The sequence below is a fragment of the Propithecus coquereli genome, unplaced genomic scaffold (genome assembly GCF_000956105.1).
Source record: "Propithecus coquereli isolate 6110/MARCELLA unplaced genomic scaffold, Pcoq_1.0 Scaffold56, whole genome shotgun sequence".
Taxonomy (NCBI): Eukaryota; Metazoa; Chordata; class Mammalia; order Primates; family Indriidae; genus Propithecus; species Propithecus coquereli.
Window position 1 is genome coordinate 8,042,789 of NW_012151507.1, and position 25,379 is coordinate 8,068,167.

General features: G+C 46.3%; 1 protein-coding gene across 1 annotated transcript in view; it reads left to right on the forward strand.

The window, feature by feature from the left end:
- Positions 1-25,379, forward strand: part of TNN (tenascin N) — a 51,733-nt gene that overhangs the window by 4,452 nt on the left and 21,902 nt on the right. Inside the window, exons 4-12 of the mRNA XM_012657727.1 lie at positions 1,522-1,707; positions 2,912-3,001; positions 9,616-9,879; positions 12,938-13,204; positions 13,858-14,121; positions 18,971-19,234; positions 20,606-20,696; positions 24,009-24,181; positions 24,836-25,099. Of these exons, the coding sequence (XP_012513181.1) occupies positions 1,522-1,707; positions 2,912-3,001; positions 9,616-9,879; positions 12,938-13,204; positions 13,858-14,121; positions 18,971-19,234; positions 20,606-20,696; positions 24,009-24,181; positions 24,836-25,099 (1,863 nt within the window). The remainder of the gene's footprint in view (positions 1-1,521; positions 1,708-2,911; positions 3,002-9,615; positions 9,880-12,937; positions 13,205-13,857; positions 14,122-18,970; positions 19,235-20,605; positions 20,697-24,008; positions 24,182-24,835; positions 25,100-25,379) is intronic.

Consider the following 25,379-nt stretch of genomic DNA (forward strand, 5'->3'; position numbering starts at 1 on the left):
CGCCCAGAGCCTCCCAGTGCAGGACAGAGGCGTCTGTTCTGAAAGTCGTAGCAACCCTTCATGGCGTCTTGCTCCCAGGACTTGCACAGCCCTGCAAGTACGAAGTTTGTCTTTCTGTCTAATCTGAGTCGAGTTAAACCCAATCTTACTTGCTCCTTGGGAGAGCCTCAGATGAGAGAGACACTTATCCCCATCATAATCCTGAACATATTCATTGTGTCCTTGCTTTTTCGTTTGCGAATCCTTCCAATTCTCGGGAGCCTTGCAGGACCTCTTCTACGACCTTGAGTCACGTCCATTACTCACCTGTTGGCCTGTCCCTCAGGGAATTCCGTCGTTGAAGGAAGTCTAGAAATAGAACCGGAGGCTGGCAGGTGGGAGCCAGTGGGTGAGAGGACATGCTTCAGAGAAAGGCTCCTTGAGCGGCTTTATCTGCAACGGAGCGAGTCAAGGACATTCAGAGCCAAGGGGCCTCGAGGTCACTGAGTTCACACCCTGCCTGATGCACAAATTCCCTGTCCCACAGCCTTGACAAGGGATCCGTCAGCCTCAGTGGAAACACCGCCGAGGAGGTGCAGGCGGGGGTGTGACCCAGGAAGGGGGCGAGGCAGAGAATCGGGGCACTTGTCTTCCTTGTTACTGACTTACAAGGCCAGGCTCCGTCAGCCTGGGACGTGGCTGTGGGAATCCACAGTGCTCCCAAAGACCTCAGCCCTCCCACCCCCCTTAGAAAAGGCTCTCCCCTTAGAGCCATATCAGTGATCCATTCCTTTGTATTCGTCACTAAAATTTCATGGATATTTTTGTGAGTGGAAGGGTAAACATTTAGCTGTTTATACTTTACTGTGAATAAATGTACACAGCGACTCTCCTCCTTCACTGGACAGACTGGGCAGCATGAGAATGCCAGGTACCTGGTGGAAGTGCTAAAATTTTGTAGAAGGTGCAGAAAGGATACTGAGAGGGACCAAATTAAAATTCACCTACTTTATAGTTTTGCCTAGGGTTCATGCTTAGAGGAGAATTTGAGAGGCAGGGGCTGTAATCTGGGAGATGGGGGAAGGAGCTGGTTGTATTATATCATCAGTGTTATTCTCTAGAAAATTTGCAGTGCATTTTCCTTAACTTTGTGTGGAAGGACCTGGGCTTCTCATCCTGAGTTCGTCTTGCGGGGCAGGGCCTCTGCAGCCGAAGGGCGGGCATTCAGTCCGCAGCAGTCTGAGACCTGGGCCGAGTGGCTTGGGTGGCCGGCCTGAGGGGTACAGCTTGGGCTTGACCAAAGTCAGCGTGGGCCAGGCGGGCTGCGTGGTGTCTGGTTAGAGGGGAGAGTGGAGGACAGTCTGCCCTCCATGGAAAATCACTTTGGTGGCTCTAAGACACCTGTTAAGGACTGTGTCCTTGGGCTGAGCCAGCGCTCAATGTGTCAAGAAAGGGAGCTGACTTGGTAGCCAGAGGCCTGTCACAGACCTTTGGGACTTCTGCTCTTCACTGCTTTCTCTTGCCTCCCTGATCCCACCCTAGACCTTGCTGCGCCTGGCACTGCTTGGGTGACAGAGGAGACCGAGAACTCCCTCGATGTGGAGTGGGAGAACCCCTCAACCGAGGTGGACTACTACAAGCTGCGGTACGGCCCCGTGACAGGGCAGGAGGTGGCTGAGGTCACTGTGCCGAAGAGCAGTGACCCCAAGAGCCGATATGACATCACTGGTAAGAGCTAACACAGGATGTGAGATGTTTGCTGCGGATGCTGAGATGGGGACAGTGTGCATAGAAGCTACCAGCTCTGCCCTGCTTAAGCCTACACAGAGGGTCCTGGGGCCTTAAGAATCACACTTGACCCCTGACCCCTGAAACTCCCAGACGTGAGCCCACCCTGGAGGCCCTCACACTCTGCTCCAGCATCAGAGCTGCCATCCCAGGGCACCTTGTTAGCAGATTACATTTCCGAGATGTTCTCCAAGTCAGCTAACCCGCTTGGAGACCCTGTCTGGTCTCAGGGTGGTCTTGGTGGTGCACAGACATTCCTTCTGGAGGAACTTGCGTGCGTGGGTGTGGGGGGAGGGACTTTGAGATTGGTTTGCTGAGCACGACGCATGGAAGGATTGTGTTGGGGGGCCTCGGGTGGGGCTCCCTGTCTCGCTGCCTCCGCTGATGCCGCTGGGAGCTGGAACTCACACGGCCGCTAGGGGAACAGGGCTGCAGGATGGATCGAGTTTTACAACGCTTGAACTTTAGACAATTTCCAGGGCCCTTTTGAAGAAAAATAATACCTAATCATGAATAGCCAATCAGGCACAGGGCCTTGGAAGGGGCCCAGGAAGGTGAAGGGCCGTGATTCTTATTAGTTTCAGGCTAATTCTCCTCTGGGGCCGAGTCGTGCCGTCCCCTCCCTGAGTTCATCTTGAGAGAACATCTCGGCGCTCTCCGTGTTTGCGGAGTGGAGAATGAGGCTGTGTGCCTCATACACGCTGCTCTGTGCTTGCATTCTGCCCTCGGAGTCGCAGTGTCTGTGCCGTGGGGAACAATCATTCAGATCGCCTCTACAGGGAAGTCACTTAAAAAAAAAAAGAAAAGGGAAAAAAATCCAGGTTAATTACTACAATGAGAAAAAAAGAAACTTTTGAGGGAAAAGGATATTTGGGGGCAGGAAAACATTCGTGCTATAAATAAAAATGGGACACAAGTGTAGGTGGCCCAGCAAAGAACGGGAGCACCGTCGTCTTCATCTCCTCTGCTCCGACCCCTCCCCCGCCCCAACCGATAGGCCCCCTAAGTGAGGCCTCGTGTTCCACTGTGCTGTGGGGCTTCCTTCACCCCCCTCGCCCCTCGCAAGAGAAATCCTGGGGAGAGCAGTGCGGGGCGGGGGTGCCTGGCGCCTGTACTCACGTCCAGCCTGGCCGCTCGGTTCCAGGTCTGCAGCCCGGGACAGAGTACAAGATCACAGTCGTCCCCATACGAGGAGAGCTGGAGGGAAAGCCGATTCTCCTCAATGGCAGGACAGGTGAGAGCTACTCGGAGGTACGATAAAAGTTTAATCATGGTCGCAGTCTGATATTTTTCTTGGCTGACTCTTCTCTGGATAAAAGTTCCGGGATTTGCATGTAGAGGATTCTATCGCTTTATGTACTAACATCTATCTGGGGAGCAGGGAAGGGGAAAAAAACCTTTTCCTATTTCAGGCTTTTTTTTTTGCCATTGAAAAATCTTCCCCAGCATCTTGGGACCAAAGGAAAAGACCAGCTCTGACACCTTGCTGGTTATTTTAATAGCTTCAATCACTGGGTTATTTTTAAGGCACTTACTGTTTTGGACCTCGGCACACAGCTCTGTATTACCTAAAGACAGGTGATCTGTAATTTTATTCTTACCACAACTATATTTTTTCCTGATGGCCACACTCAGACAGTCTGTTTTAGAACGTCAAAAGATATTAAGCACCCCCACGTGGCAACAGTGGTATGTTTAACATCTGTATATTGAGAAAATATACAACGATAAAACACTATAAATCAGCAACATTCGACAATGCATTTGTAATTATTAATCAGAACAGAATTTGAGAACACCGTGGGCATGTGCATAGATGCCCCGTGTAACTTTCAGTTTTTAAACAATGCCTGAATTGTGAGCCTCCCGCAGTAGCTCTGGCTCCTGCCTTCTCTAAGTTAGGAACCTGTAATTCGGACATAATGCCACAGGTGGAGGTTAATACTTGGAGCCAGCAAAGAAGGGATCTTTGAATTTTGAGTCTCTCTTGAAGGATTCTTTAGTTCTTTCCAGTTCAGTCCTGGAAGCCGCCGGTTGGGGTGGTGAGAATAAGGGGTGAGGTGGTGGGAGAATTGAAATCACTATTTCAGCTGCTTAACAGGTCGCGTATCTAGAGCGTGAAAGAGTTGTGGCTGGACAATTACAAAGGGTAAGCTATAATTTAATTTACAAACTAGTCTCTATAGACTGTGCAGCCTGCCTGAATAGTGCGCTAATGAAACGTTTTAGTAAGTTGAAAAATGACAAGTTTTTCCTTGCTTCGGTGGCTTTCTCTGTAGTTGCGAATTGAGAGCTTACTATGTGCCAGGCGCTATACTCACTGAACACTTTTCATGAATTATCTCCTTTCGCGCTCACAGCAATCCTATGAGGTAGGTACTATTATTATTTTTAGGTCATATATAAGAAAACTGAGGCTTAGAGAAGTTAAGCTCAAGATTGACTATCCAGGAAACGACAGAGTTGGGGTTTGAACCCAGATGTCCAAGTCGAAGCCTTCGGGCTTAGCTGCAAAGCTAAAGTGCTTCTCACTTTTACTTTCCTGCAAGAGATAAATACTTTTGTTCTCTCACGCAACACAGAACACTCCACCTCTGGAAGTGGATTTCCCTGCACACCAACAAATTCTTCATCAGACACCACCGGGGTGTCCTGTAATTCAATTCAGTTCTGACACTGTCTGCCTGGAGGGAGCATCAGATGCAGGCTCAGTCCCACAACACTGCCCCACTTCCTCCGTCAGGAGCAGTCCCCGGCTGCGACCTGTACTTCTGCCCAACTGGCTGTCAATCAGGGGTTCCTGTGAACCCCTCCTCGGGTTCTGTTAATTTGCTAGAGAGGCTCGTAGACTCAGAGAGATACTTTACTTCCATTTACCCATTGATTGTAAGTAACATTGCAAAGGGTCCAGGTGAATAGCAGATACAAGAGATGCACAGGGCAAGGGATGTGGGAAGGGGTGCGGAGCTTCCATGCTCTCTCTGGGTGCGCCGCCCTCCACCCTCCAGATACCTCCTTGTGTTCAGCAACGCAGAAGCTCTTCTAATTCTGTCCTTTGGGTTTTCATGGAGGCCTCATGCAGGCATAATTGATTACATCATTGGCCACTGGTGATTAACTCAACCTTTAGCACATTTTCCGTCCCCAGTTAGGGGGAGCAGGCTAGAGGGTAGGGGATAGGGGTGGGATGGGGGTGGGGCTGAAAATTCCTCTTATTACACTGTTGGTTCCTCTTGCAACCCTCTCTCATCCCGAGGCTTTCCGGGAGCCCCCAGCCATCAGTCCTCTCGCTAGCACACAGGAAGACATTTACCGCTTCAAACATTTCCAGGAGTTTTAGGAGCCATGTGCCAGGAATCCAGGGTGACCAAGACCAAATATATTTCTTATTATAACTCACAATATCACATCTCTTATCCTTCTTATTCATTGTTTCTGGTTAATTTTCATAGTGTTTACTTCCTAACTAAAAAAATTTCTGTGACTTCTCATTGCTTGCATAGGGTATAATCCTGTTATCTTGGCCTCGGGGGCCTGCCCAACCTGGGCCATTGCTATTCTCACCACTTCCTGTAGCCAGACTGTTCCTAGGGTTTCCTAACACAGGATTCTTATCTCTGCATAGTGGGTTTATGTTGTTACCTTAGTCTAGAAAGCTGTCTGCTATTATCGTTAGCTACCAATTAATTCAATTCAACAAACATTTATTGCATGGTACAGTTGGGCAAAAGAGATGTGGTCCCTTTAGAAACGTCCAGAGATGAGAAGCCATGGTCCCTGTCCTGCAGGGGTTCAAAACAACACAGCAATAATGCCACTCACCCTTCCAGGCTGGGTTAAAACGTAACTTCTCCACTGGAGCCTTCTATGACCACGTTAAACGTCAGCCATCTTTGCCTCTGAGTTCCTAGAGCATTTCATCACATATGGCCTTGATTTGCTATTTAACCTTTCGAGTATATTATCCCAGCTAGAATGTTACCGTTCAAGTAGTGTTTTTATTGTCAATTATATCCTAAAAGCAGGATGGAATATTTTATTGGATTGCAAATAAATTTGTATCATATGTCTTACCACCATAAAAAAGAAAAAGACACTATAATTTCTAACGTCAGGAAACACTCTCAAACCTGGCTAGACTGTTAATTAAATTAAGGGAAAAAAAGAATCTCTATTTTCTCCAAACGGTTTGCATCCCACGAGATGGAAAAAGACAGTGAGTCTTAAGAACAGCGCAAGCATGTGCAGGGAGGAAATGACACAGTTCAGGTATTTTCCATGTAACAAGTCGCCCAGTGGAACCAATACCGCGGAACGGAAAGCGCTGACTGAAATTCCTCACCCTGTTAACACACCCAAAGTGCGCTGGGGCACCTTCCAGAAAGGCCGGCCTTCAGAAGCGGGTCCGCTTCAAGGGCAGCAAGCACAAGCCAGGCCGGCGTCCTCGGGGATGATGTCCCCGGACTTCGCCCTCTGCCCCTCCCCGCTTGCAGCCTCACTTCACGTCTCAGCGAGGCAGGCCACTAGCTGAGAGGGGATGCCATTCTTTCGGCCTCAGTTTTTGTATCTGTGAGATGAAGGGTTGGACTGACTGAATGTAGAGTCCTCTCTCGTATTTTTTTCCTGATTATGATATTCTGTTAATAACTTCTCTATGCCTGCCTCCCCGCGGTGGGCTGGAGACAAAGCTTGCTTGCTCTGTTATGACACACAAGCTCCCGTGCACAGCAGAGCAGGTGGCCGAGCCTCTCCACTTGTCAGCAATTTCCTCAGAACTTTCCCCATTGCACTGTGCTGTGATGAAATAGCAGATCTGCTTCTCTTCTTACCTTGTTCACTTTTTACTGAGACCCAAACACAATGTTCCACTGAAATGGCTCCGCTTCCTAAAACTTTCCTTCCCAAACTCCGTGTTCCAAGCCGAGCTCCTGTCAACATTCAGAACACCCGTCTCTCCCGCTGCCGGTGGCCGAAGAGCAATAATGGTCTCTACCATTCGAGTAACCACCGTATTCTGGTGGGCTTCCGTACACTGTGAGGCTTTATCAATATTGTCTCTGCTCCTTATAATAGTATTGCAAGCATTGTTATTCCCATTTTATAGATGAGAACAGTGAAACCTACGACATTTAGGAGACTCAGGATGAACTAGTAGATAGCTGAGCTGGTGTTTGAACTTAGGTTTGCTTGAGATTAACGTTGATAACCTTTCCAGAAGCAGAACTAGAGGACAGTAGGAAGAGGGCTTGATCTCTCGGAGCACACTCTCTACAAATGGTGCCTTTCGAATAATCGTGTCGCCACAATGGAAAGGCAGCAGAGGAGGCTCGTGAAAGCAAGGTCATGGAACGCGTAGGTACTGTAGTCCAAAGGAACCTCGTCAGCGAGCCAACCTTCAAATCAGTAACATAGCCCTGTCCCCTGTCTCTGACCCTAAGCTCAAATCTCATGGATTTTACAACCTGGCTGCACCATTTTCTACTACACCAACAGGGTAATTCACAGGTGGCCGCTGTGAATGGAGAAACCTGTTCCTAGTGCCTGTGGCCATGTGCTGGGGTGTGGACGTGTGCTGTGTGTTACAACCTAGACTCAGAACAGCCATTCCCTACCCAACCCTGTGGCGAATCTTGTTATAAAGTGGAATAGACTTTCCTGATGCAAACAGAGCTCCTAACTAACCTCTTCTATATACTGTGTTCAGGTTTTGCAAATTAGATGTCTTCGAAGTGGGGCTCACCTTTATTCTAACTAACATGTGTACTCAAAGTCCCACTTATCAAGCCTTACAAGTCTTGCCTTAAATCTCTCCGACCTTGAATGGCCCCAGGAAATGTCACACTGCAGCTGCTACTGTCTAGCAGGTGGGAAGTTGCAGCCTGATAAGGACACTGGGGCTGGGCTAGGCAGAGCCTGCCTTGCAGTTGCGGCTACAGCTGTGACTCATCTGTGACTTGGCCAGCTACTGCAGCTACTGCAAGTCTTCATTGCATGGAAAAACTGCTAATGATCCCCATATATTTTACTGGCAGAGAGGAAGGCTTAAGTCCTGCAGAGCTGGCTGCTCCCGCTATCTGGCCTATCATGGCGGTCCCATCTCTGAGGCCTTCCTCCCATTCCTGTATCTCGGCATCAGATTCCCATCCTGAGAATTGTCAAGAAGAACGGCTCTGTGAAGAGGCCCCTTCTCGTTTAAGTTGTTGCTGTTAGGGAGTTGAGAGAAGGGGGTGGAGGGCAGAGAGCCCTGAGTTCTAGGCTGGCCCAGCCCCGAACTGGCCCTGTGAGCTTGCAGAAGTCACGTCTCCTCTCTGGGCTTAAACATACAGATCTCCTGTAACTCTGGCATGGAATGTTCTACCTGCCCACTGCTCATAGTCAAATGCCTTTTCCTTGTTCTTCTCTATCCCTTGAGGGCTCTGAGGCTGTTAGGGGTAAAGGGAGCTCCAGGGCTGGTTGCCGTTTCCTCCGTCCGCCCATGTGGGTGTGATAGATCTCTCAGCACACTCAGCACTTCAGGAGGCTGAGGCAGGAGGATAGATTGAGGCCAGGAGTTTGAGACCAGCCTGGCAACATAGCGAGACCCCATCTCTACAGAATATTTTTTTTAAAGCAAGACTATGGGAAGTTGTAACTTCTCCCTGGAGAGGCCTTGGCCAGGAGAACAAGAGCAGCATGGAAACGAAGGAGAAACGCTTGGGTGTCTGAGAGTAAGAAGCTGTTGTGAGTGTCGTTACCCAGCAGGGCACCAATCTGCACGTAGGGAGGGTATCGTGGCGTGTCTCAGCTTCGTTCTGTGCATCATCTTGGCGGGCAACCTTGATGGGTGTGCCCAGATAGCTCACTTATTAAGTTCCCAAATGATAAGAGGCTGGCAAGAAAAATGGGCATGTTGGATGAAAGACTAAATTATACATGGAATCTATAAGATAAAATATAACAAGAGTAAATGTTGGGTCCAGAAAATGTATTAGACATGCAAAAAAAGGGGGTGATGCAGCTTAACATGGAGGTTCCCAATCTTTGATGTGCATCAGAATCACCTGGGGAGGTGTGTTTATTTGTTTTTTAAACAGAGATGCCAGGTCTAGTCTGAGACCTTCTGAAATAGAGTCTCTGGTGGTGGTACTTAGCAGGTGCCCAATGTTGACAAAGGTTGAGAACCTGTGGCTTAGCAGGGACATATGTGAAAAACATTAGGGATTTTCTAAGGCCATGGGCTCAGCACGGTGTCTAGGACATGGCTGGCGTGTTGCTCTGGGTTGGTCCTTTTTGCATATAAACTCCACATGGGCAGGGATTTCTCACTATTTTGCTCACTGATGACTCCTGAGTGTCATCATGTTCCCTGGCACGTAATGGACATTCAGTGAATTGTGGTTGAATGAATGAACTGAGTTTTGGGGATTTTTATTTGAGAAGAGAAAGAAAGGATGATGTCTAGATATAAGTGTCAGGTCCAGAAACTATACTTTGGAAGGAATGGATGGGAGAGGTGGTGGTGTTTGATTTGAAGAGAGTTAGGAAGGAGAATGATAGCTCTTCTTGAATACTTGCTGAGTGGTCTCCTGAAAGAGGAATTAGATGGATTCTATGTGTCCACCTAGGGTAGACATGGTTGAAAGAACTACACTTGAAGGAGTTTTCTCTGCGGGGTTCAGTGGTCTGAAAGTGGAATGGATTGTTTCGTCCATCAGGAAGATGTTTTTCAGTTTAAGGTCCAAGCAGAGGCCAGTTGCCTACCTGTCACAGATGATGGAGAGACCCTCTTGCATTGAACTAGGTCACATCTATGATCTTGACCAGCCAAATGGTTTCTCTGATTTTTCTTTCTCCTATATTTTTATGAAGAAATTGATGGTCCAACCAATGTGGTCACTGATCGAGTGACAGAAGACACGGCAGCTGTCTCCTGGGACCCGGTGCAGGCTGCCATAGACAAGTACATGGTGCGCTACACCTCCGCTGACGGGGAGAGCAAGGAGACGGCAGTACACAAGGACCAGACCAGCACCATCCTGACGGGCCTGAAGCCGGGAGAGGCATACAAAGTCTACGTGTGGGCCGAGAGGGGCAGCCAGGGGAGCAAGAAAGCTGACACCAAGGCCCTCACAGGTAACGGCGGAACGGGAGCATAACCAGGTTTGCCCATGGCAGGGAGAAAGTTGGTTTTTGAAGCAGGAGGTCATTGCCCACCTGGCATCAGCTCTTTTGTTTGCAGGGGTGGCTGGGAAGGTTACTAAAGCAATTTTGAATTTCATAATTATGAATTTTTTCCTTTTTCACTTCAAACAAAAGAGACCAGCCTTTTTATTTGATACAGATGGTCATAGTTATTTGGGCTGGAATTCCATATGCAAACTCCCTTGGAGTACAGTAACACTTTCTAATTTTCATTTTTTAGATGTGAAAACTCAAAACGTTGGGCTGACGGTGAATTTGAATGCTTATCTCAGTTTGCAGTGGCTGTACGAGCACTTTGCATGTAATCTGGGGCTCTCCTTCAGACCGTGGAAATGGTTTGCATCCTGAGTCAACACTCACCAAATGTACCAGTTCTGCCTTTAAGTTTTTCAGAAACAATGAGGGTCTCCATACTTCACCCAGCCATTGCACTCAGCTCATGCCCGCAGGGGTCCTGGGACTGTGCTGGGACGTAGGCTGCCCGCTTGTTCTGCTTAAATCCTCTGGCGCATCCCTGAATTCAGAGCATTCTGATCCTGGAGCCCACTCGAGGTTGCAAAACACTTGGCAGAAAATCAAGGGGAAAGGATCCACTTATCGCCTGGGCTCTGTTCTGAAAAGTCGCTGGGTGTAGGGACTCTCAGAGAAGCAGTTAAGTAGTCAGGAAGGTGGTTTCAGAAGCTTGACTGTCCACGTTTTAATCCCAGCTTTGCTATTTATTAGCCGAGTGGCTTTAGGCAAGTTACTTCTTCTCTGTTCCTCAATTTTGCTTTTCTTCTTTTCTTTCTTTTTTTTTTTGAAGCAAAGTCTTGCAGTGGTGCAATCATAGCTTACCGAAGCCTCGAACTCCTGGGCTCAAGCAATCCTCCTGCCTCAGCCTCCCAAGTAGCTGGGACTATAGGCCCATACCGCCACACTGGCTAATTTTTAAATTTTCTATAGAGACAGCATCTTGCTATGTTGCCCAAGCTGGTCTCAAACCCTGGCCTCAAGCGAGCCTCCCTCTTTGGCCTCCCAAAGTGCTGGGATTGTAGGTGTGAGCCACTGCAGGTGGCCTCTCAGTTTCTTATCTGGAAAATGAGGCATGTGAGTGTCTCCATCGTAGGATTATCGGGAATGTCACACGAGTTAATTCATATAAAATGCCTGACATGTAGTGAATGCTACATAAGTGATAGCAATTATGATTTCTTACAATGTTAATTAACATTTGGCCTGTAAAATATTTCATGGTGCACAGCCTGTAGAGCCAGGGTGGGCCTCTGAGAGCTGACCTCTGCTCCAGGGGAGGAGAGAAGAAGTTGACAGTAAGGACAGTGAGATCTAAATTTGTTTAAAGTCAACACCATCAACTTTCTATAAAGGGCCAGATAGTAAATATTTTTGGCTTTGGGGGCCAGACGGTCTCTGTTGCAACTACTCAACTCTGCCACTGAGGAGTGTGAACAGCCACAGACGATGATATGTACATGTACCAGCGATGCTGTGTTCCAGTAAAACCTTTTTTGATAGAAGTCTGCAGGCAGTGGGTCAGATTTGGCCCCTGGGCTATGATTTGCCACCTCCTGGTTTACATTATACAGGACTCTCTGTTTACTAGGATTTTGAGTGCTGTGAAAAGAAAGAGCATGTGAGTCAGTGGAAGTTGGAATAGAGAAGAACCTTCCCTTCTCTCAGGTGGGGGAGGCGTGAGTCAGCCCCAGCATGCGGGGAGCACCCAGGGTGTGGCGTTGCTGCAGGCCAGGGTGGGAGAGGGGCCATGCAGGCTGTGGGAGGAGGTGACACCTGGACAGAGCCCGGAAGGACGGGCGGCGTTAGCGGCGGAGGTGGCATAGGCAGAGGCCAAAGATGTGAGAACGTGGCAGGTCAGGTGATCTCCGGTGGTTTGGTGGTGGCGGGTCTGTGAGAGCCGTCAGTAGCGGTGCGGCTCAGAGTCCTGGGTGCTGAATCATCTGTCCTTACGTGCCAGACGTCCGAGATGCACGCCGAACTCTGTGCTCCGTAAGGCGAGTCGTACGTGGCGGTGCATTCCACCCAGCCGGCTGGCCTGCCGACTTCGCAAGTGGTGGTGTGCAGGTCTGAAACGCGGGTGCTGTCACAGAAAATGCAGCCTTTTGAGGAGGTGGCTCTTGAACCAGGATAATGAAGGCATGCCAGCCATATTTCCAATTGCCTAGATTTTTGACTCTAAGGGTCGACATTTTGAAAAGAATGGCATTTGAAGGTGTTTCGTACCTTATATGCCATTAGTAATAACAATTCATATTTAAGCATTTACTATGCAATATCTCATTTATTATTCACCATAATCTGTGAGGTAGGTACTAATATTTCCTTCTTTAGAGAGGCGAGGAGATGAAGACTTCAATTACTTGCTTGTCCAAAGTTAGCAACCAGAAAACCGTGGAGCCCAGGCTCTAACCCAGTTTAATCACACAGAAACCCAGACAGAGTCTATAAGTAGGATTATTTTTATCAATCCAGACCTCAGATACCATCAGTTAAAAAATCTCCTGGTTCCTTGGCCACAGACAAAATGTTTTATATGAAAAGAAATGGCGGCTTCTACTTCCAGGATATTTTTCTTCCCAGAGAACGTATAAGAGCAGATACAGAGATTTATTAAGTATAATTGTTTTCAGGTACAAGGAGTCAGGAACTGGAACAGCGTATTATATAAATCCGGGATAAAGGAGAAATTCGAATGTGAAGACCAAGTCTTTTTATCCCAAAGCAACTTGTGGGAAAAGTTTATGGAGTTGATCTATATGTTGGCTTTGTCTGGAAACTCTACTTCTCATTAAATGTTACAAGCTCATTCTTTGAATTTCAGACCCCTTGTTTAATTCAACCTTTTAGTTATTTTCAGTCATTGGCATGTAACAGACTCTGAAGTTTGTTGAGACCATCGTTTTGCTGTGTATGTGCTGGTTTTTCAGGAACTGGGGAGTGGTAAAGGCTACATTCTTCTTTCATTTCTCTCTTAAAGAAATCGACAGCCCCGCAAACCTGGTGACTGACCGGGTGACGGAGAGTACAGCCACCGTCTCCTGGGACCCGGTACAGGCCGCCATTGACAGGTACATGGTGCGCTACACCTCTGCGGATGACCAAGAGATCAGACAGATGCCGGTGGGGAAGGAGCAGAGCAGCGCCGTCCTGACAGGCCTGAGGCCGGGCGTGGAGTACACAGTGTCCGTGTGGGCCGAGAAGGGGGCCCGGGAGAGCAAGAAGGCCAACACCATGGCCCCGACAGGTAACAAAAGAGACATGGTCAATAGGAATTGAGTTTTGAGCTTGTGGATTTGAGTGTCAAGGGAACAAAAGAAGGGGCACCGGGTGCCAAAACTTGCAAATAAAAAGCGTCAAAAACAAAAAAAAACGAACGCCCGCAGTGAACCCAAGGGGCCGCCCCTCCCCGAACAAGAAGAACCGGTCCGGAAAACAACTGGAACCCCAGAAAGGAAAAAGCAAATTATAGAGTAGCAGTGTTTTTGGCAGACTCAGCGAAGATGTGTATGAGATGTGGTCGTGGCAATGCTTGTGATAATACTTTTAGAGTGCCCACCAAGGAAGTAGCCCTCGATAAAATGATAAATTAGATACCCTGAACATCACCGCAGCTGTTTAATTGGCGGTCTTGATGTGCCATATGCTGCTAAGAAGACACTGTTCCTCTCATATTTCACGGAGCTGAGGGCCAAGAAAGAATGCGAAGTTTATAACGATTTCTCCTTTGAAATTGAGAACCAGAGGTTGCTTTCCCCCTCAACTCCCACCAGAGACTCAGGGTGGAGATACCATAGCCTTGTACTAAAGGAGCCTGGAAGATGAAAGTCATGATGGTGGGGGGTGGATATGTCTTGCACTGCCTCAGAGCTCAGACTTTTCCGCATATTACCCTTTCAGACATTGACAGCCCCAAAAACCTGGTGACTGACCGGGTGACAGAGAGTACGGCCACTGTCTCCTGGGACCCGGTGCAGGCCGCCATTGACAGGTACATGGTGCGCTACACCTCTGCCAATGGAGAGACCAAGGAGGTTCCGGTGGGGAAGGAGCAGAGCAGCGCTGTCCTGACGGGCCTGAGGCCGGGCGTGGAGTACACGGTGTCCGTGTGGGCCGAGAAGGGGGCCCAGGAAAGCAAGAAGGCCAACACCACGGCCCCGACAGGTAATGGAGCGTACATTATCACTGTGTCCTTGCTGTGCTCATGGTCCATCTGTGCTGGTTTTCCTTCTCTGACGTCGACATAAAAGGAGGCTTCATGGAAAACCAGGCTGGCATTCCTCATAAGTCGTGTACCCCTCACTGCCTTTTACTGGCTTCTCCTAGAAAGCGTATCTCAGGTTTTGGTCTCCACTTTGGCCTTTAAAGATCTGTGGTTATTGCTATAGTCCTTTGTTCTGCCTCTGTCTATGCACCCGCTCTGTTATCAGCACATTAAATGCTTCACCTTGCTAAAGAATCAGTATGAAGAAAGCACAAGTAACTGTCAGGCTGAGGGAGCCAGACCTACGGATCGTGGTCAATAAATGCTTTTTTTTTTTTTTAACTTCTCACCTGTTTAAACCCTTTCTGTGCTTGTTTTTGTTTCTAGTCCCTTCTAGTCCCCCCCATTTAGTAATTAAAATGCCTGTTTACGTATAATCCTGCACGCTTCGTTTATAGTTAAACTTCTCTCTCTCAGCTGGGGTCATTGGTGGTTGCCTGCTGGGGGCAGGGGACGAGCTCAGCTTCTCTTCTCTCTGTCCTTGGACTTCCAGCACTGTCATTCCAATTTTCCACCTGCAGTGTCTGACCCACCTATGTCTGGCACTGTAGGGAGAGGTAAACTGAGGAGAGGCCAGGAGTCGGGAGGGAGGAGAGGTGAGAGGCCAAAAGGAGGAGGGGCCAGGGTCATGGAAGATCTTGCTCGACTGTAGCAGTCACAGGTGTTTGGGCCTGTCATGGCTGCCAAGTGTTAGAGCTGACCCTGTTGTGAAGGGCTTTTGTGGTCCTCTTCCATTGGTGGGGGGTGTCTCTCACCACAGTGTCCTATGGGCAAATGCCTGTGTCCTACAGGTCTCTTACTCTCTTTCCTCTGTCCATATATCAGGGGGTTCACTCCAATGCCTCTCTGGTGGGGTCACCTTGCCCCTGTAGGTGGTCCTCTTGGATAGCTCCTAATGTAACCCCAGGTGGGCCCCCCTCTGATTGGCCCCCCTTTGGTCCATGGGGAACTTGCATGCATCCTTGGTCCATTCAGCTGGATCTGTGTTCTATAGTTTTCCTTGTAGAACTCTTTCACCTTCTTGGTTAAATTTATTCCTAGGTATTTTATTTTTTTATGTAGCTATTATAAATGGTATTGCTTTTGTGCTTTCTTTTTCTTCTATTTCGCTGTTGGTGTTTAGCAATGCTGCTGATTTTTGTATGTTAATTTTGTATCCTGCAACTTTACTGAATTTGTTTATCAGTTCTAAGAGTTTTTTGATGGAGCTCTTAGGGTTTTCTATACATAAAATCATGTTGTCTGCAAACAGGGACAATCTGACTTCCTCTCTTCCAGTCTGGATGCTCTTTATATCTTTCTCTTACCTGATTGCTCTGGCCAGGGCTTCTAGTATTATGTTGAATAAAAATGGTGAGAGTAGGAATCCTGGTATTGTTCCAGTTTCTAGTGGAAAAGCTTTCAGCTTTTTCCCATTCAGTATTATCTTAGCTGTGGGTTTGTCATATATGGCCTTTATTGTGTTGAGGTACACTCCTATACCTGGTTTTTGAGGGTTTTTATCATGAAAGGATGTTGAATTTTATCAAATGCTTTTTCTGCATCTATTGAGATGATCATATGGTTTTTGTCCTTCATTCTGTTGGTGTGATACATTGTATTTATTGATTTGTATATGTTGAACTATCCTTTTATCCCTGGGATAAACTCCAGTTGATCATGGTGAATGATCATTTGAATGAGCTGTTGGATTTGATTTGCCAGTATTTTGTTGAGGATTTTCGCCTCTATGTTCATCAGAGATATTGGCCTGTAGTTTTCTTTTTTTACTGTGCCTTTGTCTGGTTTTGGTACCAGGGTGATGCTGGCCTCATAGAATGAGTTTGGAAGAATTCCCTCCTCTCCAATATTCTGGAAGAGTTTGAGATGAATTGGTACTAGTTTTTCTTCAAATGTTTGGTAGAATTCATCAGTGAAACCACCAGGTCCTGGGCTTTTCTTTAATGGGAGACTTTAATTAATGATTTGATGTTGTTACTTGTAATTGGTCTATTCGAATTTTCTATTTCTTCTTGGTTCAATCTTGGTAGGTTTTATGTGTTTAGTAATTCATCCATTTCCATTAGGTTTTCCAATTTGTGGGCATATAGTTGTTTGTATTAGTCTCTAATAATCCTTTGTATTTCTGCGATTTCAGTTGTAATGTCATTTTTCCCATTTCTCGTTTTATTTATTTGGGTTTTTTCTCCTTTTTTTCTTGATTTGTTTAACTAATGGTTTGTCAGTTTTGTTTATCTTTTCAAAAAACAACTTTTTATTTCATTGATCTTTGTATTTTTCTAAGTTCCAATTTTGTTTATTTCTACTTCGATCTTGATTCTTTCTTTCTTTCTACTAATTTTGGATTTACTTTCTTTTTGGTTTTCTAGTTTCTTGAGGTGCATTGTTAGATTTTTTATTTGAAATCTTTCTACTTTTTGAGGTAGGCATTTATTGCTGTAAACTTCCCTCTTGACTGGGCACAGTGGCTCATGCCTGTAAGCCTAGCACTTTGGGAGGCCAAGGCAGAAGGATCACTTGAGACCAGGAGTTTGAGACCAGCCTGGACAATATAATGAGACCCTGTCTCTAAAAAAAAAAAAATAGCTGGGTGTGGTGGTGGCACATGCCTGTAGTCCTAGACACTTGGGATATGGAGGCAGGAGGATCGCTTGAGCCTAGGAGTTCAAGGCTGCAGTGAGCTATGATTGCACCATTGCCCTCCAGCCTGGGCAACAGAATGAGACCTTGTCTCTTAAAGTAAAAACACAGAAAAAAACCCAAAGCCCCCCAAAACTTCCCTCTTAATAGTCCTTTTTCTGTATCCCATAGGTTTTGGTAAGTTTTGTTTCTATTTTGATTTGTTTCAAAATTGTTTAATTTTCTTCTTAATTTCTTTATTGACCCATTGATTGTACAGGAGCATATTATTTAATTTCCATGTATTTGTACAGTTTTAGATGTTCCTCTTTTCATTGATTTTTAGTTTTATTTCATCGTGGTCAGAAAAGATACTTAATATGATTGCAGATCTGTTAAATTCATTGAAACTTGTTTTGTGTCCTAACATGGTGGTCTATCCTGGAGAATGTTCCATGTGCTGATGAAGAGAATGTGTATTCTGCAGCTGTTGGATGAAATACTCTGTAAATGTCTGTTAGATCCATTTGGTCTATTGTGCAGTTTATATCCAATGTTTCTTTGTTGATTTTCTGTCTAGATTATTTGTCCAGTGCTGAGAGTATGGTATTGATATTCTTAACTATTATTGTACTGGAGTCTATCTCTCCCTTTAGATCTAATAATACTTGCTTTATATGTCTGGGTGCTCTGGTGTTGGGTGCATATATATTTATAATTGTTATATCCTCTTCCTGAATCGGTCCCTTTGTCATTATATAACAATCTTCTTTGTCTCTTTTTATAGTTTTGGACTTAAAGTCTGCTTTATCTGATATAAGTATAGCTACTTTAGCTTGCTTTTGGTTTCTGTTTGCATGGAATATCTTTTTCTACCCCTTCACTTTCAGTCAGTATGTCTTTAAAGATGAAGTTTCTTGTGGGCAGCATATAGTTTGGTCATTTTTTAAAAAAATTCATTCAGTCAGTCTAAGTCTTTTAAGTGGGGAATTTAATCCGTTTACATTCAGTTGATAGGTTGGACTTGTTGGTGAGGACTGACTTCTGTCATTTTGTTAATTGTTTCTCTTATTGTTTATTATTGAATTTTAGTGGTTTTTCTATAGTGATAAGGTTTGATTATTTTCTCTTTTTCCTTTGTGTACCTGCTCTACCAGTGAGTTTTACATTTTTATATGTTCTCATAATGGTCATTATTGTTTTTTTTTTTTTTGCTTCCAGATGCAGGATTACCTTGAGCATTTCTTGTAAGGCTATTCTAGTGGTGACGAGTTCCCTCAGTTTTTGGTTGTCTGGGAAAAACGTTATTTTTTCCCTCATTTCTGAAGAATAGCTTTGCTCAGTTTAGTATTCTTGTCTGGCAATTGTCTTCTTTCAGTACTTTGAATATAGCAGCCCTTTTCTCCTGGCTTGTAAGGTTCTGCTGAGAAAGGTTTCTGCTGTTAGTATAATGAAGTTTCCCTTATATGTGACTTGACACTTTTTCTTGCTGTTTTTACAATTCTCTCTTTGTCTTTGACTTTTGACAATTCGACTGTAATGTGACTTGGGAAGAACTTTTTTGAGTTGAATCTATTGGGGGACTGACTTTTGACCTTCCTGGTCTAGATGTTCATATCTCTCCCCAGTATTTGGATGTTTTCAGTTAATATTTCACTAAATAAGTTTTCTATGCCATCTTACATCTCTTCTTTTCCTAGACCTCCTATAATATGAATATTTATTTGCTTATTGGTGTTCCACCAGTTTTGTAGCCTTCTTCACAGTTTTTAATACTTTTTTTCCCCTCTGAGTAATGTCAAATGACCTGTCTTCAAATTCAGACATTTTTTCTTCTGCTTGATAAAGTCTGCTGTCCTTTCCCTCTGCTTTACCTCTGTGGGCTGGGACTAGAACCCAGCTCTTCTGACTCTGCGTATAGTATTCATTCCACTCTCCTTGCTGCCTCCTTGAAGATCCAATAATCCATCCATGAAGACGAGGTCTACATCCATGAAACAACTGAAAACCAACATATTATGTGGGAAAACCATAAGAACAGGAAACTGCCTCACCACAAGCAAAACGGCCATAGCATCTCACTCTCTGGTGCCTGTTAATAGTGTTTATTGATCAGCATTTTCCTTTCAGACATTGACAGCCCCCAAAACCTGGTGACTGACTGGGTAACAGAGAATACAGCCACCGTCTCCTGGGACCCGGTGCAGGCCGCCATTGACAGGTACATGGTGCGCTACACCTCTGCCGATGGAGAGACCAAGGAGGTTCCGGTGGGGAAGGAGCGGAGCAGCGCCGTCCTGACGGGCCTGAGGCCGGGCGTGGAGTACACGGTGTCTGTGTGGGCCGAGAAGGGGGCCCAAGAGAGCAAGAAGGCTGACACCATGGCCCCAACAGGTAACGTAGCATTGTTCTTTCAGAACCTAAGACCTGTCATGTTAAGCCTATGGTGGTCAAGTTCTATTTTCCTTCTCTGACATTGGCAGAAACTGATAATTTATGGAAGAGCAGGATGGTATCCCTTCATAACAGACTGCACACACCATCCCTCACTTCCCTTTAACTGGTTTCCTTACAAGTCAGGCTCACATGACAGTCTCCAAGCTGCGATTGCATGGTCACGCCCATCAGCTCCTCTTCTGATCGCGTGGATATTTTGCTGTAGACAGTATTGAGGGTCTTTGGTGAGTTCGTGAGTAGGAACAGAAAATGAAAATTAAATATTGTTAATATTGATAATAGTATCTTGAAAATTTGACTTTAAGAATGTAGAATTCACATCTGCCATAGCAAGGAGATGTCTGTGGTTTGCTTTACTACAATTCAATCATATTATAAGTATAAAACAAGTATATGACTATAAATTATGATAAATTCTGTGAAGGAGATGAACATGGTGTAGGTAGAGAGAATAATGGGGTAGGGATGTTTCATAGATGGGATGAGTGAGTAATAGTAGTATATACATTGACAGAAACACCCAAACATTAATAACAGGTGCTCAAACAAGAAAGGAGTGTGTTCCTTTCTATAGAACAGCCGAGTATATGTGGACCAGAGTTTTGGAGGATAAGAATAACTTCCGTGTTATATTCTTATCTTATTAGTATGAAGGAGATATATGACCATATTTTATACAGTGATTTAACCAGCAAACCAGCATGACAAATCAATAAATGATATGCCAAAGACTATTAAAACAAGGTTTTACTTTTTGCTGATTCATGTAATGTATGCATTGAGCACTTTCCATGTGCCCTGTCCTCTACTAGGCCCTGGGAACACAGAAGAGAATAGGATGTAGCCCTCTTCCTCCAGGACCTTACATTTGGCTCTGGCTTTTAGAATCTTCTAGTATAAAATGAGAAGTCTTCATTGACATGATGCTAGGCACAAAACTGTTAGTTCCTTGTGAGCAGAGACTGTGTCTTCTTCAACTCTGAATCCTGCACACTGCCTAGAACATGCCTTGCATGAAACAAGGGCTCAATATACCCTTATTAAATGAATAAAGAGATTTGTTAAACTCTTGGTAGAGGTAATAGCTCAGATTTTCACATTCTGGTATATTGTACTTTCTACTTGAGAGGCCAGGTATACCTGGGGAGAGAAGAGGTATGTCCATGAAACAGCTGAAACCAAAATGAGAGCATATGAAACGGAAAACCCACAGAACATGAAAAGGTTTCACCCCAAGCAAAATGACCACGAGTTACTGCACTCTGAAGCCTGTTAATAGTGTGTATTGATCAGCATTTTCCCTTTCAGACATTGACAGCCCCAAAAACCTGGTGACTGACCGGGTAACAGAGAATACGGCCACTGTCTCCTGGGACCCAGTGCAGGCCGCCATTGACAGGTACATGGTGCGCTACACCTCTGTGGATGACCAAGAGATCAGACAGATCCCGGTGGGGAAGGAGCAGAGCAGCGCTGTCCTGACGGGCCTGAGGCCGGGCGTGGAGTACACGGTGTCCGTGTGGGCCGAGAAGGGGGCCCGGGAGAGCAAGAAGGCCGACACCATGGCCCCGACAGGTAAGAGGAGGACAAACTGCAGTGATTAATGCAGGTCGATCCATTGCTGCTGAATGATGATGCAACTACTTTTGAGGTCTGTAATCTTAAGGACTGTGGACTGTTTTAGGAGAATTTGCTGTAAAAAACTCATTCATCTAAAGAAAGAAAAAAGGATAGTAATGGACCTAGGACTGAGTATTCCCATGAATATCTTAAAACTCTTCCCAAAGCTAATTTTTGTAACCATTGTGCCTGTCAGCTATAGAAAATTATTGGAAATAATGTAAAACCAATATAAAATTTCTAAAACCACTGGGTTCAAAAGCTGTTTTGTGGCAAGGTATGTAGGTTTGACTTAATAAATGCTGTGCGGTATGAAGGAACAAGTATTAACTTGGGCAGCTGGAGCCCTGTGTTCATGTCAATAGGCAGCTAACTTTTAATGAGCATCATCTAAGTGCCAGGCCTAGGGATACGGTGGTGAACAAAACAAATGTGATCTCTACTCTCTTGAGGCCTAGTGGGAAAGATAGACAGTAAACGAGAAGGCAAATTTCTAACAGTAAATTATGATAAGTTCTATGAAGGAGATGAACATGATGTAGGTAGAGAGAATAACGGGGTAGGAGTGTTTTGTAGATGGGATGAGTGAGGAGTAATGGGATACATACGGACAGAAACACCCAACAGTAGTTGCTTAAACACCACAGGAGAGTATTCGTCTCTGTGGAATGGCTCAGTACACGTCCAGGGCTGCTGTGGTAGCTTCCCAGGCTGGAGACACTGGCTCCTTCTGCACTGTTGCTCGGTCATCCCCAGGAAGTTGCCCGCCCTTACGTGGTCACCATCCTGCCCACACTCCAGCCAGTGGGGAGGGCGTGGTGAGAGGCAGGGCACCGTTGGAGCACTGCACACATCCATTCTTCTCACGTTCCATTGCCACGTCTCGTTACAAGGGAGACTGGGAAATGAGGTCTTTTGTGGATGGCCATGTGCCCAGCTTTAACTTCTGTTACACTGTCCTGGCCAACACAGTAGCCATTAGCTACATGTGGCTATTTAAATTTTAATTAATTAAAATAACACAAATAAAAAGTTATTTTTCTCATTTGGATTAGCCATATTTCAAATGGTCAATAGCCACATGTGACTGATGGCTACAGTATTGGACAGTGCAAATTATAGAATATTTCCGTCATTGCAGAGAGATCTATTGGACAGTGTGCTTGTAGGAGAAGGAGAGAATGGATATTGGGGAAAAGTGGCCATTTCTGGCAAAGGGAAGAGTATGCGTGATGGATTTCAGGTGGAACAGCACCTGAGCTGGTTGAAGAATGAAAAGAGGTTGGTGTTGTTGGGGCATAGAGGGCGAAGAGCAAGTGGCCTGAGATGCTGCAGGAGGAACAGGCAGATCACGCAGAGCCGCACGGTGCCTAATAGACAACGTGTGTTATATTTACTAGTAGAAGAGTGATGTGATGCACTGTTAATTTAAAAAATCATTTTGCAGGCCACAGTGAGGAGAATAAATGGAGGAGATGACAAGGGTAGAAGTGGGAAGATTAGTAAAGAAGCTACTAGAAAAGTGTGGGTGTGAGATGGTGATGTCTGGACAAGTGTGATGGCAAAGGGGGTAGAGAAGAGGGAATGTCTGGGAGTCTCTTTTGAAGTACAAATGACGGCACTTGTTGGTAGTCGAGATGCGGGATAAGAAGAAAATGAGGAAGCAAGTATGGCCTGTGTTTCTGATTCGAGCAGCATGCAAGATTGGGGTACTATTTTTGGAAAAGGATGACGGATAAGTTTGGGGAGGAACGTTAAGACTTTTAAATATTTAAGTTGAAATACTTGTGAGATTCCGTGGTAATTGAGTGGTTTATTTATTTATTGATTCCACAAGTATTTACTGAGTGTCTAATACAGGCCAGGTACTGTGGTGGATATGCAGAAACAGGTCAGGTGTGGTAGAAACAGGTCAGGGGCTCAGAATTGATACACACTGTATGCAGTGAGCATCCAGTTGGTGTTTAAAGCCATGGACCTGAGTGAGATCTCCTAGAGAGAAATGTAGAGAGAGGAAAAGAGGGAGATTCGGATGTTCCAGCATTTGAAGGATGCTTACGAAGGACTGAGGAGGAGGAGCCTGGGTTAGGAGGAGAACTGGGGAAGTGTGAAGTCATGGAAGCCAAGAGCTGAGCGTGCTTCAAGAAGGGGCGAGTGGATCAGCTCTGCCAGATGCTACTCAAAAGTCATGTACAGTTGAGGATGGCAAGTGTCCATTCGTCATGGTAACATGGAAGTTGTTAGTGACCTAGACTAGCAGATTTAGTGGTGTGGCATAGAAAGGTGCAAAACGTGATAGATTTGAGGAGTGCAGTTAAGGTATGCAGACATTGCTCTTGAGACAGTCTGTCAGTTCAGGGGGGCAGAGAAATGGAATGACGTGGGGAGGGATGGGAGAGCCTAGAGCCTGCCTGTCTGGGACTGTGGGTAGAGAAGAGACTGATGATGCAGGAGGGAGAGGACGGATGACAGGGCCGAAGTTCTTGAGAAGGTGAAAGGGTTCGAAATTCAGAGCAAAAAGAGACTAGTCTTAGTTTTAACACAAGAACTTAGCAGGGACGCGGGCAGGACTCTTCATTTCTCTGGGCCTCCACTCTCCTCCCCTTTTATGAGTCAAGAAGGTTGGAAGATGGGACTTCCCAGCTCTCGAATTCTGTGAAACAAAATAACCAGATAACATAGAGAACTTTAAAGAGGTTGTTCCAGCAGCAGTTTTGGTGGCTTATCGTGTGGCTCAGGAGACTCGTATTGCTATTTTGGTGAGAACTGCAAGGGAAGAAAATTTCCATAAGGGGAAACTTGGAGAAGATCTGATTCCTCCCAGTTCTAATATCCAGTGGTTTGCTTCCCCAGGAAATGGAACCTGGGGGCCTTTGACTCCTGTTTTAGATGGAGTTCTACCGTCATTAATGATGACCCGATTGGAGAGCTCCTAGACATGGGGGTAGGACGCCCTTCCTGGGTTCTAACGTTTAGCCTTCTCTTAATCTTTTAAAAAAGACATTGACAGCCCCCAAAACTTGGTGACCAACTGGGTGACAGAGAATACAGCTACCATCTCCTGGGACCCGGTGCAGGCCGCCATTGACAGGTACATGGTGCGCTACATCTCTGCTGATGGAGAGACCAAGGAGGTTCCGGTGGGGAAGGAGCAGAGCAGCGCCGTCCTGACGGGCCTGAGGCCGGGCGTGGAGTACACGGTGTCTGTGTGGGCCGAGAAGGGGGCCCGGGAGAGCAAGAAGGCCAACACCACGGCCCCGACAGGTAACAAAAGAGACATGGTCAATAGGAATTGAGTTTTGAGCTTGTGGATTTGAGTGTCATGGTACCAAAGGATGGGGCACTGGTTGCGAGAATTTGCAATTAGAAATCTTCGAGATCAAAGAAGACCAAGCTCTCGCATTGATCTCAGTGGGCTGCTCTTCCCTGACCATGAGGAGCTGTTCGTGAAACCACTTGGACCCCTAGAAGGGAGAAGTCAAGTTATAGAGTAGCGGTGTTTTTGGCAGACTCAGTGAAGATGTGTCTGAGATGTGGTCGTGGCAATGCTTGTGATAATACTTTTAGAGTGCCCGCCAAGGAAGTAGCCCTCGATAAAATGATAAATTAGATACCCTGAACATCACCGCAGCTGTTTAATTGGCGGTCTTGATGTGCCATATGCTGCTAAGAAGACACTGTTCCTCTCATATTTCACGGAGCTGAGGGCCAAGAAAGAATGCGAAGTTTATAATGATTTCTCCTTTGAAATTGAGAACCAGAGGTTGCTTTCCCCCTCAACTCCCCCCAGAGACTCAGGGTGGGGATACCATTGCCTTGTACTAAAAGAGCTCGGGAAGATGAAAGTCATGATGATGGGGGGTGGATATGTCTTGCACTGCCTCAGAGCTCAGACTTTTCCGCACATTTCCCTTTCAGACATTGACAGCCCCAAAAACCTGGTGACTGACCGGGTGACAGAGAATACGGCCACCGTCTCCTGGGACCCGGTGCAGGCCGCCATTGACAGGTACACGGTGCGCTACACCTCTGCCAATGGAGAGACCAAGGAGGTTCCGGTGGGGAAGGAGCAGAGCAGCGCCATCCTGACGGGCCTGAGGCCGGGCGTGGAGTACACGGTGTCCGTGTGGGCCCAGAAGGGGGCCCAGGAGAGCAAGAAGGCAGACACCATGGCCTGGACAGGTAGTGAGAGGGACCGGGACAGGAGAACGTGAAAGGCGTGTGAAAGACTCACCGGGAGAGTCTTCCTCCACGAGTGGGGAGAGGCGGGGAGCAGAGCGCTCTCTAGGGCAGGTGCTTCACCTGAGACATTCTTCAGAGTGGTTGCCTTTTTACCTTTTGGAGGTAATACGTCGGCGTGACGGCTCGGATAAGATGACTGGATGGGGAGGAAGTGGTGTGACGGTGGTGCAGAAGGTGCCCCCCCAACCCGGCCCCGCTCTCAGGCTCCCACCCTCACCGT